At 37.8% G+C, this 19,795-nt stretch overlaps 1 protein-coding gene across 3 annotated transcripts in view; it reads right to left on the bottom strand.

Annotated features, from left to right (window-relative positions):
• TMCC1 (transmembrane and coiled-coil domain family 1) overlaps positions 1 to 19,795 on the bottom strand; it is an 87,664-nt gene that overhangs the window by 53,048 nt on the left and 14,821 nt on the right. Inside the window, exons 1-2 of one of the 3 annotated variants that reach the window (XM_070738315.1) lie at positions 15,472 to 15,553; positions 8,824 to 8,898 (exon numbers count right to left, since the gene is read on the bottom strand). In XM_070738315.1, the coding sequence (XP_070594416.1) occupies positions 8,824 to 8,862 (39 nt within the window). In that variant the 5' untranslated portion in view covers positions 8,863 to 8,898; positions 15,472 to 15,553. Of the gene's footprint in view, positions 1 to 8,823; positions 8,899 to 15,471; positions 16,182 to 19,795 lie in introns of those variants that run through there. The other 2 variants (XM_070738312.1, XM_070738313.1) reach the window with 2 other exon arrangements.

The raw sequence follows: 19,795 nt of genomic DNA on the forward strand, positions 1-19,795 counted from the left end.
TCCCGAGTGAACAGGAGGGGAAAGAGAAAGGAAACCGCCCCCTCCTACCCTTCCTCCCTCTGTCACCTCAGCTCCCCTGCAAAATTAAAAAGGGGGGGAGGAAAGAGAGGCAATGGAACGATAAGCTACACCCCCATGCTTAATCCCGCCCCAAACCATACCCCTTTCTGCCCCCACCGGGCCATAGAAAAATTGTCTTGCTGAAACTGGTCCCTGGTGGAAAAAAGGTTGGGGACCACTGCTCTAGATAGTCCTGAATGCAAACTGAAAATTAGAGCATTCAACGCTAAGATTTTTTTTCTTCATTTCTATCTGAAAGCTCACCATGAAGATTTAAAATGCTCAAGAATATGGTAAATTTCCCAATAGTTATTTATACTGCCATGTCATATAAAAGTAACTATGGTGTAGTGATTAATGTTTTGAATCAGAATGAAAGAGACACAGATTCTAATTAAGTCCCACACCACTTGGATCACCCCCAATTACTTTCAGTTAAATTTCCTTCACAGAATTAGTGTCATGGACAAAGTAGGGGATGAAAGGGTTATGTAAGATGCACTGAGTTCCTAAAATATATGATATAAAAACAAATATATATATATATGTATATATCAGTATTACCAAGCCACTATAACTGGTTTGTTTCATAAATGATTATAAAATCAAACCATCTAATTAAGGTTTAGTTATTCTCTAAATAATTTAGATATACTGTATCAGATAATCTTAATTTTGTAACTATGAAAACTTCAGAATGTGTACAGCACCCTCTCTTGGCAAAGAACAAAAGTTTGTAATCTTCTGACTTGCTTCTCTTCTGTAATAAGAACTATCAGTTAATGTGAATTCTATTGCCACAAAGTATTTCAATTAAATGCCTCACCTAACAGAGGCAAAAAAAATGTTATACATTTAAGATACTGGCACCAGCACTTTTCAATATTCAATTTTCCATCTTGGACTGCCATTTCAAGAGAGATGAACAGGTTTTTAAAAATCATCCAAATTCCATTTTCATCCCCTCAGCTAAAATCATTGTAAATAATGCAGAATCACTATTCAATAATGATCTCCGGCAGCAATTCTTTACTGAAGTCAAGTTTTGACCTTTTTAGGCATTAACAATATATTCAGCTGTATCCAACTGTCAGGTAGCTTTTCTATCTGTAAAACACAGGTATTTATCGACTTACAACAAAAATTGAGCCCAGTATTTTGTGCTCATTAAATGAGAAGTCTACATGACCACCTCACTCAGTGACTGCTATTGCGAAACACTGCCTACCCAAGGAGGTCAGGCAAGTCCCCTCAGTATTCAGAAGGGAAATTGCAGCCCAGGGCTGGAGAAAAATAGCTGAGACCATGAAAATTCAAGCTTCTTTTCCTCCAGCCCCTCCCATTCTTAGACAGAAGTCTCTCCCCCCCCTCCCCCCCACCAATTCTTAGGCAGATGATTATTATAGTGGTAAGTCGGAGAAAAAAGAGCTTAGATCTTCGCAGGTCCTAGCCCAGTACTGGAGTTCCCATAACCTAGGTGTGCAGAACACATCACATTTATCCCACATCAAGTCTTGCGGCTTTTCTGGTAGTCACCGTTCTTTTATTTATAATCCAAAAAATAAATCAATTATGAAGATAAATATAAAGACCGGCTTCTCCTTTTTTTCCCCCTCTGCATTTTCTATTCCCTTAAAGCTTTGTCCAAAGTATATTCCTGTAGTTTTAATGACACAGTCAATTTCATGTAACACTTATTATTTTATTTTCTAAATTCCACCAACTCTCTTTTCCTTCTGATGACAACCAACCAACATACCCAGGAATGTCTGGCCCATTTATTCACTTAATTCCAAACAACAACAAAAGTACTTTTGCTAAAATATTAATCTTTCAAATTTGTACAGACCCCTATCTGTTTATAAATTTCTTGGTGAAAATCTTATTAAGCTCTTTCTGTTGTTTCAAAGTCTTTGATTGTTTCAAAGTCTTTTAAAAATATTTTCCTCTTTGCTTTAGTTTCTATCATTTGGAAGAAAGGCTGATTGAGTTGCTTCCTTTATTTCACAATTTTCAAAGACCTGTTTTCAACTGTAAATTGATGTATCCAACAGTGATTAAGAAAGTAAGGGTTTGGTGGAACTTAATTTATTTATGTATTTATTGGATTTCTATGCCGCCCCTCTCCGAGGACTTAATGTCCTTTAAAAGGTTGTGCTTCTATATGCAGGATGTTATTTCTCTCTTAGCTCCTTGCCAAAAACACAAGAGTCTCCTCATGAGGGTCAACAGTCCATGACACATCTGGGCAATTCTTAGTCTCTCTTTTACACAGAGAGACTTTTTTGGTCAGAAATCACTGCAGGCCATGTTTACTACTACAGCACTGTCTGTTGACATTGAAGGTATCTAGTCCATCACAGAAACCCTCATAATTAGTTTAAAACCAAGAAATGTATGTAGCATCTCTTTATGTCAGCTTAAAAGGAAAAGGCAAGTAAAAATTTTGGACAAGGGAAACCTTTACCTTTATATAAAGGTACTAAAGAAACATAGAAACATAGAAGATTGAAAGCAGAAAAAGACCTCATGGTCCATCTAGTCTGCCCTTATACTATTTCCTGTATTTTATCTTAGGATGGATATATGTCTATCCCAGGCATGTTTAAAATCAATTACTGTGGATTTACCAACCACCTCTGCTGGAAGTTTGTTCCAAGCATCTACTACTCTTTCAGTAAAATAATATTTTCTCACGTTGCTTTTGATCTTTCCCCCAACTAACCTCAGATTGTGTCCCCTTGTTATTGTGTTCACTTTCCTAATAAAAACACTTCCCTCCTGAACTTTATTTAACCCTTTAACATATTTAAATGTTTCTATCATGTCCCCCCCTTTTCCTATAGTCCTCCAGACTATACAGATTGAGTTCATTAAGTCTTTCCTGATAAGTTTTATGCTTAAGACCTTCCACCATTCTTGTAGCCCGTCTTTGGACCCGTTCAATTTTGTCAATATCTTTTTGTAGGTGAGGTCTCCAGAACTGAACACAGTATTCCAAATGTGGTCTCACCAGCGCTCTATATAGTGGGATCACAATCTCCCTCTTCCTGCTTGTTATATGTTGGTGCAGCCAACCATTCTACTTGCTTTTCCTACCGCCTGACCGCACTGTTCACCCATTTTGAGACTGACAGAAATCACTGCCCCTAAATCCTTCTCTTCTGAAGTTTTTGCTAACACAGAACTGCCAATACGATACTCAGATTGAGGATTCCTTTTCCCCAAGTGCATTATTTTACGTTTAGAAACATTAAACTGCAGTTTCCATTGTTTTGACCATTTATCTAGTAAAGCTAAATCATTTGCCATATTACGGACGCCTCCAGGAATATCAACCCTATTGCACACTTTAGAGTCATTGGCAAATAGAAAACCTTCCCTACCAAACCTTCCTCTATGTCACTCACAAACATATTAAAAAGAATAGAACCCAGAACAGACCCTTGTGGCACACTGCTTGTAACCAATCTCTGCTCAGAATACTTGCCACTAACAACATTAATTAATTTTTAATTAATAATGAATAAGACATTAATTTTTCAGGGGAAAAAGCTGAAAGAGTAGTAGATGCTTGGAATAAACTTCCAGCAGACGTGGTTGGTAAATCCATAGTAACGGAATTTAAACATGCCTGGGATAAACATATATCCATCCCAAGATAAAATACAGGTAATAGTATAAGGGCAGACTAGATGGACCGTGAGGTCTTTTTCTGCCCTCAATCTTCTATGTTTCTATGAAAAGAGAAATCAAGGGAAATGCTTGTAATATCCATTTTGCCTTATGACTCCTTCGGGATTGGGTGGCATAGAAGTCAAATAAAATAAATAAAATAAATATGGAATATTGTCTACTCTAATTTACTTATTTTTTATTAAATTTTATTTACATATAGATATACAACAAACAATACAAACATACACATTTAGAAGGCACAAAGAATAAAAATAAAAAATAAAGAATAAAAAGCGGCAAGTCTGTATAACGGTACTAACTATGTACATTTCCTATTGCCTATTTACTTATTCTGAAGCACAATCAATAGTTTTGACTTTGTCGTCATTTTCATGAGCTTTTGAAAACTGGAGACTCACCTATATTGACATTATCTTTTCTACCTTACAATAACCTTGTTTTTATTTGGTGTGTTCGCTATTCTGAAAAAGTGGAGTATTACAGCTGTAGGAGTAAACAGAAAATAGGTGAGATGGCTAAAAATATTTGAAATTATACATTATATTACCCAAATGATGACTTTGGATAACTACTTGCCAGCTGCTGCAAAAATTCCCTCACACACTACTTTCAGCAGTAAGTACCCTTTAAATTAATTATATAGGGAAAGTGTTGGAGCTAGCATAATTAGATTTTATCTCACTGTAGTTTATTTTATCTTATTTCGCTATATCTTACCTTATCTCATTTCATTTTATTTTTATTGGTAGTCCTCAAGTTTTGATATGGTGAACTGACTAATCAATACTCATAATAATTGTATTATATTACAATTAACTTTAGCATAAACTTCACTATGGCCAAACCAGGTCATCCTGTATACTTTACTTCTCCTTTATCACAGCTTCCCACCTGGTAGGCGTTTAGTGAGGATAGGCCATCTGCTATTACAGGACTCATACATTGCTAAATGGTACTTTATGCTAAAGTTATGGACTTCTCCCATATGGCAGATGAAGTGTGGGAGGTTAGGATTTGCAGGGTTGATAGCTGGCTACTATCTCACTGAAACTGGCAGCCCTGAAGATGCTCCCAAACTCCAAACTCAGCTCCAACTCCATGAACGTTGACAATAGGAACAAAAGCACGTAACAGTGAGGCACAGTCTGAAAAAGCTTGCTATAAATAGTTCCCACTTTGCAGTTTATTATGTGAAATGCCTTATTCTGGAAGACAACAGCACCAAAAGCTTACAAAGCCATTTAGTATCATATGGAGAAAATGCTGTATGATTGCTTCTACCATATGTTCTGTCGGGCTCTCTGGTAGAATCCTCCCGAAAATTCACAGGTACAAATTTCAGACACACACACGTTTGAAAATTCAAAACAATGTTCTTTATAATGAAAATTCACTTAAACTAAGCCCTCTTTTTGTATAGCAAAGAGCACTCGTCTCCAAACAAACTGGTAATTTGTACAAGTCCCTTATCAGTTCTGTGATAATTAGCTTGCAGCTGTGAGGCAATTCACAGTCCTTCTTCTTTCACAAAGTGAAACACACTTTGCTCTGGTTTAGTTTCAAAGCGGGGAAAAGTCAGCACACAAAGTCAGCAAAGCAGGCACGAAACACAACGATCAGATAATCCTCCACAATGGCCAAACCCACAGGCTGCTATTTATAGCAGCCTCACTAATTACCACAGCCCCACCCAACCACAGGTGGCCTCATTTTCTTTGATAATAATCTCTCAGTTGTTGCTGCCTATGCATCGCTCTCCGCATGCCTGGCTGTATCAATAACTCTTGTTCTGAATCCAAGGAGGAGCTAGATAATTGATCTCCTTCTGAGCTGTCCGCCACACTCTCCTCCTCCCTGTCACTCATGTCTTCTTGGTCAGAGGAGCCTTCATCAGCAGATTCCACCGGGGGCAAAACAGGCCCGCAGCATGTGGATGTCTCCCCCACATCCACAGTCCTTGGGGCAGGAGCTGGGGCAGAGCTAACCACAACACCATAGAGAGAAGACATTATTCTTAAAAAAACTGCCAATGTCAGATTCCACAGAATTTCACTCTGCTATACACCTAATCCTGTCTTATGTCTAAGGCAGAGTTTCTCAACCTTGGCGGTTTGAAGATGGGTGGACTTCAACTCCCAGAATTCCCCAGCCACCCATCTTCAAACTGCCAAGGTTGAGAAACCCTGGTCTAAGGATATTTACCCATGTAAATATAACTGCATAACTTTTATTCTTCTCATGTTTCCTATTACCTTCTACTATTGGTGCCGTGATTATATTATGTTTGTTATTTTTTGTATGTACACTGAAAGCAGATTTTGAGCAGAGTAGTCGTTGTGCCTTCTTTATCACTGCACTAATCGCTTCTCCTTTAGAGCTCCATGCTAACTGGCATAGCCATGTTTTAAACTCACCCTGCCAACAACAGCACTTAGGTCTCAGATGTGGGCTTGCTAATCATCAACCCAACATCCTAACTACCTGGAATATTATGTGCTTTATCTACAGAGACAGCAAAAGCCAAACATCAGATTCTAACACTGTCCTCATTTAGTAAGTACAACCATATCCCATTCATTGGAAGGATTCTTCATTCTTGTGAAAAAAGAAGTGTCTATAGCCGTGACGGCAAACCTATGGCATGCATAGATGCTGCGGGCACACCAGCCATCACCCCAGCCCCACCAGGCATGGCACGCTCCTCCTGCCAGCCAGCTGGTCTTTGGGTCCCTGCCTTGCATGTGCAGGGGGCAGTATCTCTCCATGGCAGAAATAGAAGGGAAAGGTAGGGCGCACCAGAGGGGAGAAACTGCAGAAATTGGGGAAAGCATAGGAAGCAGAAATGGAGGAGGGGGAAAAAAGGCAAACCTACAAAATATTTAGTAGTGAGCTAGAGGGGAAAAAACTCAAATTACCTCTCCGTCTTCCAGCTTATAAATTATAATTTTGATTTACAAAACATATCTGATCCATGTATATTAGGATGTAATTCTCCATTGAATACAACATAGCCCTTAATGCATATAATTACAATTTCTGCCTGCCCAGCATAATTTCACTTTAATATATGTAAATCCATGTGAGACAACATTTTGCATCGTTACCAAATGAAATATAATTTTCTCTGCTGTTAAGGTAAACACAATTGCCTAGTACTATAAAAACTGTTACTTAACCAAAACCTGATAAATTAAAGTAATGCAGAGAAATACAAGACTGCTGGAATGAGAGTAAATTTTAATAATGTCAAATGGCGTGGCATGAAAGAGTAGAAAAAAAGTTTTTAGGCAAAGCCATTGCATTTTCACCAGGGATTCAATAAGTAGTGTCACATAGCAGATTCTAAAGAAAATGGATAAAATCTATGCTGTAAATAATATTCTTTTTGCAAGAGATTTTTTAAAAATTATTATCACATTCACAAGTAGGATTTTGTAGCTATTAAAGAAATTCAGTTATTATTGCCAGGATAACTGCCTAATCATTAGTCAATCTAAATAAAAAATAATGGTGTTTGGAAAACACCATCAGAGACACAGGTGGCAATTAGATGGTGAACCAATTGAACAGGTTAACACCGTGGTATATTTAGGGGTAACTTTTTCCAAGACTGGATTGCCCTCATCAATTAAGTACTTTTAGAGCAAAAGCCTGTTTGAATTTACTGTTTGAAACTAAAAAACCATAGTTACCCAGGGTCCCTAGCCCCATTAATTAAAGTTTATAAAGCTAAGGTTACCCCATGCTCTTGTATGGAGCACAGGTTTGGTGTCTATACTCAACCACAGTCCTAGAACAAACACAGTCCCAGCATTTGAGTTGTAGTTTGGGTGTAGATACAAGAACATCTGAACATCTAGTTCAGTTAGAGCTGAATTGGGAATTTATACAATTCATGTACTATCCATATAACCACTGGTGCAAAGTCAATGAAGTGGAGACTGATAAATCCCCCAAGTTATGTCTACTAGAGCAGGGATAGACAAAGTTGGCTCTTCTATGACTTGTGGACTTCAACTCCCAGAATTCATGAGGCAATGATGCTAGTTCAGGAATTCTGGGAGTTGAGGTCCACGTGTCATATAAGAGCCAACTTTGCCTACCCCTGTACTAGAGCAAATAAAATTACAATCTCTTGGATCACTAAACTAACAAATTTTGTAAGAAGCTGAGGTCATCCTGTAACTGCAGAACAACGAATTAAGGATGTAATAAAGAAGCACAAAATGATATAGCTATACTTAGTAAGGTGGGTAACTTGAAATGATTAAGCAAATACACACATACTTTTCAAATAGACAGCTATTTGAAGTTACTGCCAAAACAGCTTAGGGAGATATTTACGCAAGCAATATTCAAACAGCTTGACACAATGGTCAGATATGGGAAATTCCATTCTATACCGTACAATGAGCTTTTCTGCATTTTCAAAGTGAGAGAGGTAGAAGATCTGGCTCACACCCTATTTGACTGTATAAAGGGGTGTGAGACAGGTACCTTGGTCTATATACCAAATGAATGAACCATTGGGATCGCCATATAAAAACAATTTACCTTTTGTGTGGCCAGAACCTGAAAATATCATTTAACACAGCACAGTATTTAAACAAAATGCTTTGGTTGAGATCTGCATATGTGACATTGATTGGGGTAGATTGCAGGGATGACACCAAAATATAATTTTATTATATTTTATCTATACCTTAAAATATTGTATTTTATTCAATTTCATTTTAAACTGTATTTCATCACATTCCATTTTAAACTACTTTTATCGAACATTAGTAATAAGTTGTTTCTGGAACTTTGCACTTTGATATGGCCCAAGGGCTAATTAATAAAGACTCATATCATGTCACATACAAGAGAATCTTTTCATTGTTAAAAACACAGGACAACACCGTATTATTAAAATAGAAGGCCGTAGTAATGAAACATAATATATCTATATTAACTAAGGAATCTTAATTTCTTCCACTGGATGTGCATTTATATTCTATAACCTTAAGATACTGTATTTTATTGCCATCTAAGACCTTAATTCCAATGTTTTCTTTTACTTACTTCACCCCCAGGTTCTTGGTTAATTGGTTCTTCTTCCATGACTCTTCAGTTAAATTTTCAATTTTCTACTGACCACTATTCCAAGAGAGATTGTTCATTTAATCATTTTGCATATTCTTGTGCTCCAATTATTACAGTTCTGTTTGGTCTAAAGGCAAGCTTAAGAAGCTTTCAGTACTCATTTTACTCTTAACAAATATTTCAGCACTTTTTGTTACATATTCTTGACATTTGCTACCACTGGAGTTTCCCTATAACACAATAATATAATAATCACTCAAGCAGAATCACATGTTTTGTACAACTCTGCTTGAAGAATTATATTGTACAAAGGAAATATTGTGAACACTGATCAAGCTTAAGATTCTTAACTGAAAAGCTGTGTTAAATCGTTACAAGATAGCTCTCCAATTAAGAATCACAAACTCGTGATACACATTTGTTGACTGAGATGTGTATTTGTTGTATATAATATAATGAATAGCTCAGTTAACCAAGATACATCATTATTCATGTACCCACATTTCCCTGAAGATAAGACCCTCTTATATTTTTTTGATCACTGAAATAAGAACTTGGCCTTATTGGCATATACTCAAAAGCCCAATTGGGCTTATTATCAGGGGATGTCTTATTATGGGGAAAACAGTATAATGAGATGATATTCCAAAACAGTTCTGTCTTTTGGTTATTTATTGCAGAATGGAATTTCGGTTCTCTTTAAAACAATAACCAAATTTATCCCTATGCCTTTCATAATTAAGGTGGCCTGCAAATTTCTCATAATTTAAACTCACCAAAATTCCTCCATGGAATTACAAATTGAGGGTTTTGTCATCATAACTGAAAGAATTTTCAAGCCTGGTATGTAGCATTCTTATTCTAGAAGAAGAATGCTGTCCATACAACTGTCCTGTTTAAAGTGACCACACCTTACTGATAATTCATGGGAATGTTTTCAAAGGTGTTTGAGGTTTTTTTCCCCAAACTTCTTAAAAATCAAGAATGAATATTGGGATGTATCATTATATTATAAATCTCTTTTGTTGGAGAAGAATGGATCAAAAAAGAAATGTAAGATTTTTTTTTTAAATGTTAACATTTTGCCATGTTTACCAAGCTATTTGTACATTGGTTCTTTTCCTTTTCTTTTGAACTAAAGAAGCCTTTTTCAATAACCTTAGTATCCTTTGCTGAAACTCAGGTGTTTCTGAGCTTTTGCTTTCTTTATTCCAGCTTTATTATCATGGATAACTGTTATGTGCCTTTCTCCCATCATCATTATCACTACCTGCTTTTCAGATCTTTATTAACCTTTTTAATAGGTTTAGTTTTAATTAAAACTATTAACATTTTTTGTCATATTGTCTTCTTTCTTTTCTTTCTACTTTTCTAATTAGAACTGTATCTTCTTGATTACCTTCTCCAGTTCCCCTATCCATATCCAGCTTCTTTGTCCATTAGCCTCTCCTATCATGGGATCCTGATTTAATTGATATATCCTTAAATGACATATCTTTTTTGTAGAAAAAAATGAGGCACTTGATCTCATTCAGTTCTGAATTCTCTTAAAATCATTAATTCCGGCATTACAGTGATCCCTCTATTATCGCGAGGGTTCCGTTCCAAGACCCCTCGCGATAATCGATTTTTCGGGATGTATGGTTGCGGAAGTAAAAACACCATCTGTGCATGCGCGCCCTTTTTACTATGGCCGCGCATGCGTAGATGGTGGAGTTTGCGTTCCCCGCCGCCCACGCAAAGGGGAAACCCCGATTCGGCTCCTCGCTGCTGCTGCGCTACCGAGCAGATCAGCTGCTGGGCGGCCGAAGGAACCTTCCCTGGGTCTTCCCGGCCGCCCATGCAAAGGGGAAACCCCAGCTCCTCGCTGATGCCCGCCGCTCACCCTCCTGCCAGCAAGAGGGGGAAGACCCAGGGAAGGTTCCTTCGGCCGCCCAGCAGCTGATCTGCTCGGCGCAGCAGCAGCGAGCAGACGAAGATCGGGGTTTCCCAGCCGCCCACGCAAAGGGGAAACCCCGGCTCCTCACTGATGCCCCCGCTCGCCCGCCCGCCGCCCGCCGCCCGCCAGCAAGAGGGGGAGAGATAGAGAAAGAGAGAGAAGGAAAGAAAGAGATGAGAGAGGGAGGAAGAGAGTGTGAGAGAGGAAGAAGCAAGATAGAGAAAGAGAGAGAGAAAGAAAGATGAGAAAGGAAGAGAGTGATGTCATCGGGTGGAAAAATCGCGATATAGCGTTTCGCGAAGATCAGGATCGCGAAACTCGAGGGATCATTGTAGTACATTTGAAAAAAATCACAGTAGTTGATTACAGATTGAATATGAATGTGTGATAAGAATATAATAAAGACAGATACCTTAGACTGCATGAACAGAAATGGCTTAAATGACATATCTTTTTTGTAGAAAAAAATGAGGCACTTGATCTCATTCAGTTCTGAATTCTCTTAAAATCATTAATTCCGGCATTACAGTGATCCCTCTATTATCGCGAGGGTTCCGTTCCAAGACCCCTCGCGATAATCGATTTTTCGGGATGTATGGTTGCGGAAGTAAAAACACCATCTGTGCATGCGCGCCCTTTTTTCTATGGCCGCGCATGCGTAGATGGTGGAGTTTGCGTTCCCCGCCGCCCACGCAAAGGGGAAACCCGATTCGGCTCCTCGCTGCTGCTGCGCTACCGAGCAGATCAGCTGCTGGGCGGCCGAAGGAACCTTCCCTGGGTCTTCCCCCTCTTGCTGGCGGGCGGGCGAGCGGCGGGCATCAGCGAGGAGCCGGGGTTTCCCCTTTGCGTGGCCAGGAAGACCCAGGGAAGGTTCCTTCGGCCGCCCAGCAGCTGATCTGCTCGGTACTGCAGCAGCAGCGAGGAGCCGAATCGGGATTTCCCCGCACGCAAAGGGGAAATCCCGATTCGGCTCCTCGCTGCTGCTGCGCTACCGAGCAGATCAGCTGCTGGGCGGCCGAAGGAACCTTCCCTGGGTCTTCCCGGCCGCCCACGCAAAGGGGAAACCCCGGCTCCTCGCTGATGCCCACCGCTCGCCCGCCCGCCAGCAAGAGGGGGAAGACCCAGGGAAGGTTCCTTCGGCCGCCCAGCAGCTGATCTGCTCGGCGCAGCAGCAGCGAGCAGATGAAGATCGGGGTTTCCCAGCCGCCCACGCAAAGGGGAAACCCCGGCTCCTCGCTGATGCCCCCGCTCGCCCGCCCACCGCCCGCCAGCAAGAGGGGGAGAGATAGAGAGAGAGAAGGAAAGAAAGAGATGAGAGAGGGAGGAAGAGAGTGTGAGAGAGGAAGAAGCAAGAGAAAGAGAGAGAGAAAGAAAGATGAGAAAGGAAGGAAGAGAGTGACGTCATCGGGTGGAAAAATCGCGATATAGCGTTTCGCGAAGATCGAGATCGCGAAAATCGAGGGATCACTGTATATGGTCATTTCCTGAGAGCTACATGTTCCTCCTACTTCCTCATCTAAGTCTTCCCTATTGATCAAAATGAAGTCAACAATACGCGTATAACTAATCCTATTGTGTCTTTCTTCACCCTTTGATGGAGAAAGCTGTCAGCAACACAAATGAAGGATTCCTGGATAGACCGCACTGGACCAAATCTATCTCACAGCAAATACAGCAAATGCCTAAGTAAGAGCACCATTGTGCCTACCATCCCTGTTATTTTCTTCTATCATTACTTTTTATCATTACTTATCTAATGTTTTATCTGTACAAATTATCATCCTATAATTGTTTGACAAATAAATAATAAATAAATAAATTATTGCATTCCACTGGTAATATTTCTTCCCTTTTTAAAAGATCTGCCATTTTCTTTCAAAAGGCATCATCTATATCTATTCAATTAGGTACATGTTAACAGACAGCAACAACAGCATTGCTTTTATTTGTTCTTTCTTGCAGCAACTGTATCAAATAATTCATCTGGATTTTACAGAAGGAATGAGTATTTGTAACATTTCTGCTTCCTTTCCAATTGTTTCTATTCTTTCAAACAATTTGCATTCTTTTTTATTATCATTGCTGAATACAATAGCTATATTTAAAATTACTATTCAATCTAGAATTCTGTTTTTGTTTCCAATGCCAAAGACAATAAAGAAAAAAAGAACTTAATTCAATATATGGCTTCTTATTGAGAGAAGATGATACTTATCAACTGTATGTGTCCCAGAGTATTTTATGCTACTTATATTCTTAATTGAAATTTAAAAAGAATAGGGAACAGAAGACATTTCTTTTGCCAAACTACTTAAGTGAATTAAATATAAACCAGGAAGACCACAAACTTCCTACCAAATGTAAAATTATCAAATTGCATTTACATTTCAGATAATGTAAGATATATGCACATTCTTTCTTCAATGTTAAGCAAAATGTTTCTGGATGGCTATAGCGGAGTTTGAACATTTAGCTAGATTTTAAATGGAAAAATTATTGCCTGTGATTCTGTATTTGCAATTTTGAGATTAGAAAACAGCTGGGGGTTTCAACAAAATAGAAAGCCCTTGCAGTTCTTGTAATAAAACAGTCTATGCTTGGTTTAATAGGGCACTCATTAAATACGCTAACTGCTCTACTGGATGTCAGAAATGTCAGAATTAATCTGTCTGAATTAAGAGAGACATTACCAAATTTAAACAGGAGGATAAACTGCATTCAGTTACCAAATTAATGGCAAAGACTGAATGCTTGTGTTTTAACATATGATTTACTGGCAAGCCTGTTAATCCTGAGAAATGGAAAGCTCATGATGCAAACATGGCAATGAAATAATAATCACATCCTGAAAATGCCCAAGCAGATGAAGGGAAAAATACACAATCCTCAGATCCTTTTAGTAAATTTTCTTATTCTGACTAGGGAGAAAGGCTAGGCAGTGCATAATGATGGAATACAGTTGGCAGATTTATCTACAGAGATAATTCTTCCTTTGTTTTCTCTTCATTTTGCAGGATTTCAAACCCCAGACTTACAGACTATTTTTTCATATTACTGGAAAATACAGGAACCTCTTTAAAGTAATGGCATATTTCAAAAGATAACTAGGCGACAATATATAACATTACATGACATTATAATACATCAGAGTCTCAAAAGATTCTGAGTATCCATTTTTAGTAGTTATTCTCTACACAGTGCTCAACAAATGTTAGTAGTTGATGAATGACTAATAAAGTCATTTTTATTTTCAATAGTAAATTTAACATTCATACAATTAATTTAATAAACAGCAACTTCTTAAACTTTAGGTCAGATAATTGACAATATTTTAGCTTCACAACCATTTTCTTTTTTAACCAGAATTCATGATATATGCTTTCTGTATAAATTGCAACTTGAACAGCCATTTGTAAAACTTTCATACAAAGCAAATTATCCAGACTATTTGAATACATAGCATATTATTGTCAAAGGCAGGAGGCAAACCTGTTGGCCAAATATGTTCTAGTTAATGCTGTTAATTAGTTTTATATTGTAGTTATATAAAGTAAATATAAATGTGATTAAAATTCATAAAACTAGGATACAATCTTAAGAGTAAAGACTTGCCATACATTTTAAATGCTGGAGCTACTCTTAATGGTTTTAAGTGGGAAAAGCAGTGGCCATGTCTACTTTTACTGATAGTTCATAATAGAGACTATGCCTTTCTCATTAGATTTCATTGGGCTTCAAACTTCTGCAGAAGAGAGGGTGAAATAAAAGATGTATTGTTTGTTACCACAGATGCACTAATCACTAGTGTTAATAGGTGCCTTCATGTCTCTTAGAAATATATCCTGAATATGCTCAAAATTGTTGCAGATATTCTAAAGAACAGAATTATTTCCTTGACCAGGATTCAGTTTAGATTTCGATTTAGTCCTTCAATTCAAATGCCACAACACCACCTTCACAAGTGATTAAAGATAATTCATTCTTTTGGCCAAGTCTGAAATATTTCTATCAGGGTTCTAAATATAATTCACATGAATACAATAAATTAAGTATTATTTTTAAGTCATGGATAAATCATTTTACATTTAGAATATTAAAATAATATAGGAGAGCAAATTAGACTGTATTATCTACTACCTTTAGCTTGTTAACCACTAACTGCTGACAGTGTTTCAGCAGTAAGAAAGCCACTGATCCGCAAATGTTAAACTCCACAATAGCAATGTCACGTAATAGTAGAAATGTTGGCGTACTTTACACAAATCCATATATTTATGAATTTAAATTGATATCAAAAGAAGAAAGGGAGTTAATGTTATTATTTTTGAAATGATCTATATGATAGGCTTCTACTTTGTCCAAATACGTTTTAAAGGCTCTACAAACAATACAACTCAAGAGTATTTACATCCCCAGCAAGCTATACTATTATTTAGATTTATATGCTCACCCTTCAAAACAGATTTCAAGGCAGCTTACAATGTATGAAAACCACACAAAATCAGGATATATATATATTTATTAAAGTACAACTGCTTTGCTAATGTAGTATTTAAAATGAAGTTTATATGGTCTCCCTTAAAGTATGATAGCCAAGGAAAAAAAGATTTGTCCTCTATTTTTCCTCAACAGTTTGAAAAATAGCACTTCAAATATCATAGAAGAAAAAGAAATTTTTCTATACTCACCCGATCTACTGATCCAACGTCATCAACAGCTAAGCAGATAGGAGAGGCCATCTCCAGAATTGAGAAATTAGATGGAGCATCAGTAGTAGATGAGGATCTGGGACGACCTGAATTAATATCTTGGACAGACTTCCTGTTGATTTGAGGACTTCCTTTTGGAGGATCTGACTTGCCCCGTCTGCTATGAAGGCTTGTTCCTCTCTTCATTTTAGGTGGCACTCTGATTTGTTGGAGAACTCTATTCAGAGCTGTAGAGTGGGTAGAGACACCATCAATTTCAGCACAAGTGTTTTGGTTTTCCAATTCTGTTTCAGGTTCCATATCAACCTGAGTTTGTTGAACATCATGCGGAGATACTGACGACCTCCTACGCTGTTGCTGGAAGAGGTGCTTCAAACCTTGACCAATTACATTAATGTTCTCCAAGGCATTGTGAGTAATTTTTGACAGCTTTTGTTCAGATTCAGGCTGCCTTTTGTTTTCTGGATCTTGAGTTTTGTTTCCAACATCAGGGTCATCATAGAGTTGTTCACCACTAGAAGGCTCCATCAGGTGACAACGCAAGATTATTTGACAAGTCAAACACAAATGTGTTGGGTCTTTAAATTTTGTTTTTTTACTAAAAATGCCAAGATTGTCAGCCAATAAAGTGTGCAATTGCTTCAATTGTGCATATACATACAGCTGTGCCACGCTGGTCTCATGCTTATCTAATGTTAAAGAAAAACCTAAAGTTATCCATCATGCACAGATTAATATATAGTCATGTGAAAACATGCAATTAGTTTACAATTCCCACAATTACAATTAGTTTACAATTTCCTATAAAGCATCTTTTTTACCATGAGATTTAAATGTATTATCTATTGAGGGCAGAATAATACAACCTATGAGTTTTTATTAGGACAAATGCCCAAAGAAAGAACTGAAAACTGTAAGCCATGCTTCCCTGAAAACATGCTGCTATGCTGGAAGCAGAAAAAAAGTCAAAATGAATTTTATCTCGTAATGTAAGAAATATCTAGTGGTATAATATTGCCCAAAATTTAAACAATGGGTAAAAAAGTATTTTCTCGTGCTTGGTAAAACACAAACACTGAACAAACTGATATATATACAAAATACATCGTTCGTATCTTTAAAATATTATACAAGGGTCACCCAGAAAGTAATGCACCACATTTCCCCCCCTCAGCCTACAGTAATGGTATGAATGCGAAAATTTAGATATACATTATTTGAATTGTCAGGAGTGCATGTGTAAATTTTGCGTTTCTTCAGCAGTGTTTTAAAATGGGATCTGTAAGTGATGCAAGTTACAAGCAGCATGTCGTCATTGAATTTCTCACTGCGGAGAAAGAAACTGTTGGGAACATTCACAAACATTTGTTCCACTTATTTGGGCCATTAAAGGATACCATTTGCGGAAGACATTTTGAGAATGACAAAGAGATGATTCGCAGAGTGCACAAATGGTTTCGTGACCAGAACAAGGAGTGGTACTGACAGGGCATATACACCCTGGTGCCTCGCTGGAGGAAGGCCATAGAGTGGGACAGAGATTAGGTGGAAAAATAGGGAGTGTAGAAGAAACATCATTCTTTCTTGTGTGTAAGTTTCATTATGTCCAATAAATAATTGTTGAAGAAAAAAATGTGGTGCATTACTTTCTGGGCGATTCTCATACATATTTTGTTTGTAAAAATGTTTGTAGTATGAATCTTAAAAAATATAATTCCAATAATTAAAATGCATTGATTAAATTTATTTTATTTTTACTTATCGTAAGAAATGGTGTTACAAGTAAGATAGCATCTCTTTTATTTTGATTAGGAGAAGCAGGCAGACAGGCAAGCAATTAATGCTGAGAAAAATTATATTTATTAACAATCTTATCAAGGCACATATTCAAAAAATTAAGTCAAAACCCCAGCATTAAAACCTTTAATTTTCAGAGGGAACAAAGTTATATAGTGAGAAACAGATTTGTTTTTAGTATCTAAATCTGAAGTACTGTTAGTATTAGCAGCTTCTATTTCCAATTTAAAACTTTTTCATAGATACTGCAAATTTGTTGCAAAAATGTTGCTGCCATTTCAAAGATTATATACCATCAAGTTGTTTCAAACTCATATATAAATTGTTTATAGTTCTAATACAAAGTAAGTTAATCATGTAAAGCATTACCAAAAAAGGAAATACAAAGAATATACTGTATATTTATTCTTTACATTTATATCTGCCTGCTTGGGGGGGGGGGGGTTGGGGGGATGAGTTTGGCACCCGATCTAGATGCTTCATGCAAGACTGTTAAATATGTGCAAGAACGTGACCCAACTGTTAGGCAGTTTATATGACAGAACGCTCCATCCTGCTTCATCCAGTGGCAATTTGTCACACAATCTCCTTACAATGACAAAAAAATGGGAGAAGTATTTTTCTGGCCATCTTTTCCTGATACCAAGCTTGGAGTGTCAGGACAACTAAGAGGTGGAAAGATGAGAAATGACAACATTGCCACTTGAAGGATAGTAATTTGCCCCCAAAAGCTGAGTCCTGCTTCTAACTACAGCTTCCATCACGTCAAGGCCATAGATCAAACTTTGCAGATAATCGGTAGGGTAGTTCTGTCTCCCGTTTTACTGGGAATCTGTTTCTAATTCAAATATCAGGTATTTGATATTTGACACACATCTACACACGGGGGTCAAAATGTCCCTCCACTCTTAGCTCCAGCCACACCCCATATTATGAAAACAGGAAATCCTCCAAACTGCTTTCCTTAAATTATACTTCAATTTTCAATGAAAATGTAAAGACAGGAATACGCTTGCATATTTTTGTGCCACTTCATAGCTTGAAGGAAAGCCCATTAAAGCAATTGTTGGGATAAACTCTTACTCTAAATGTAAGCAAAAATCCCTGGCCTTATCCATTCAGAAAACACAAGAATATGAAGCCATTGTTTGTTGTTAATGATGTCTTCAGGTAGATTAAACCAGAATTCTGTATTTGTCCATTTATTTAATCGATGTGTTGTATTATCAGTTTAGATATTTATTTATTTATTATTAGATTTGTATGCTGCCCCTCTCCATAGACTTGGGGCGGCTAATCAAGCTATTAGCCATACTTGTATGCAAAGTCAGGCAGGTTTATGAGGACAAGTATAATAATGATAATAATAATTTATTAGATTTGTATGCCACCCCTCTCCAAGGACTCGGAGCGGCAAAATGGAAGTACAAATGCATCTAGTTTAGGAACAAATCTGTTCTTCAAGAATTTTGGGCAGGAGAAAAAGGTAAACAGTATAAACTAGAAAAAAAGAGCCAGGCAGAGGTGAAGCAAAACTGCTATAAAAGAAACTTACTGGAAGCAGTGAAAACTTCATAAAGATCCATTTAGATTAAACATTTAGTTTAATCTGGATCACAGGCAAAAAAACCAAGCTCCCATACTTTTCTGAGTATAAGATGCTCCGGAGTATAAGACACACCTTAGTTTTGGGGGAGGAAAATAAGGAGGGTGGGGAGCTTACCTCTGCCTCCCAACATCCATCAATATTCATCTGGTTAGCATCCTGTCAGTGTGTGAAAGGGCTGTTTGGAAACTGAAACAGTATTTATTGTGTGAGCAGCACAGTTGAGCTAAGCCACACCCAGGCTCCTTGCTGATGCGCGGCTCGCATGGAGGAAACAGCAAGGAGCCTGGGCGTGGCTTAGCTCAACTGTTCTGTGCTAAAGCTGCATGCTATGCTGAGCTCTGGATCTGAAACTCGTCTCCTCTGCTTGTGTTTTGCTTGTATTTACTACCACATTGGAAAATTTGCTTTTGGTATTCTACATTTATTTCATGTGTTATAGTAATAGTTTATTAGATTTGTATGCCGCCCCCCTCCAAAGACTCGGGGCAGCTCACAGCATAGCAGTAATACAATGCATTACAAATCTAACAATTTTTTTAAAAAAATATTATTATATATAAAGAGAAGTTATTGAATCCTGCTGAATCAGTTACTTGTGATTGCTTCTGAAAACTCTGACAGCAAATAGTGAACAGCCAGGTCAGCTTCAGCACATTATTGCAGCCTGATTCATCACTAGCAGCTGATTGGCGTGTGGGTAGGCCTCCCAGAATACCCCCAATGAGATGTTCCAGGATGCAGGGACTGCCACAGACCATCACCAGCTCCATGCCTCGCATTTTTGGCTTCTGTATCTTGCATTTTCAGCCTCCGAACACTTTGTTTCAGACTCATTCAAGGCTGTGGCGATTGCCAAAGCACACCACCGCCCATTGTTGCCTCTACGCATCACGTTTT

The sequence above is a fragment of the Erythrolamprus reginae genome, chromosome 2, assembly GCF_031021105.1.
Source record: "Erythrolamprus reginae isolate rEryReg1 chromosome 2, rEryReg1.hap1, whole genome shotgun sequence".
Taxonomy (NCBI): domain Eukaryota; kingdom Metazoa; phylum Chordata; class Lepidosauria; order Squamata; family Dipsadidae; genus Erythrolamprus; species Erythrolamprus reginae.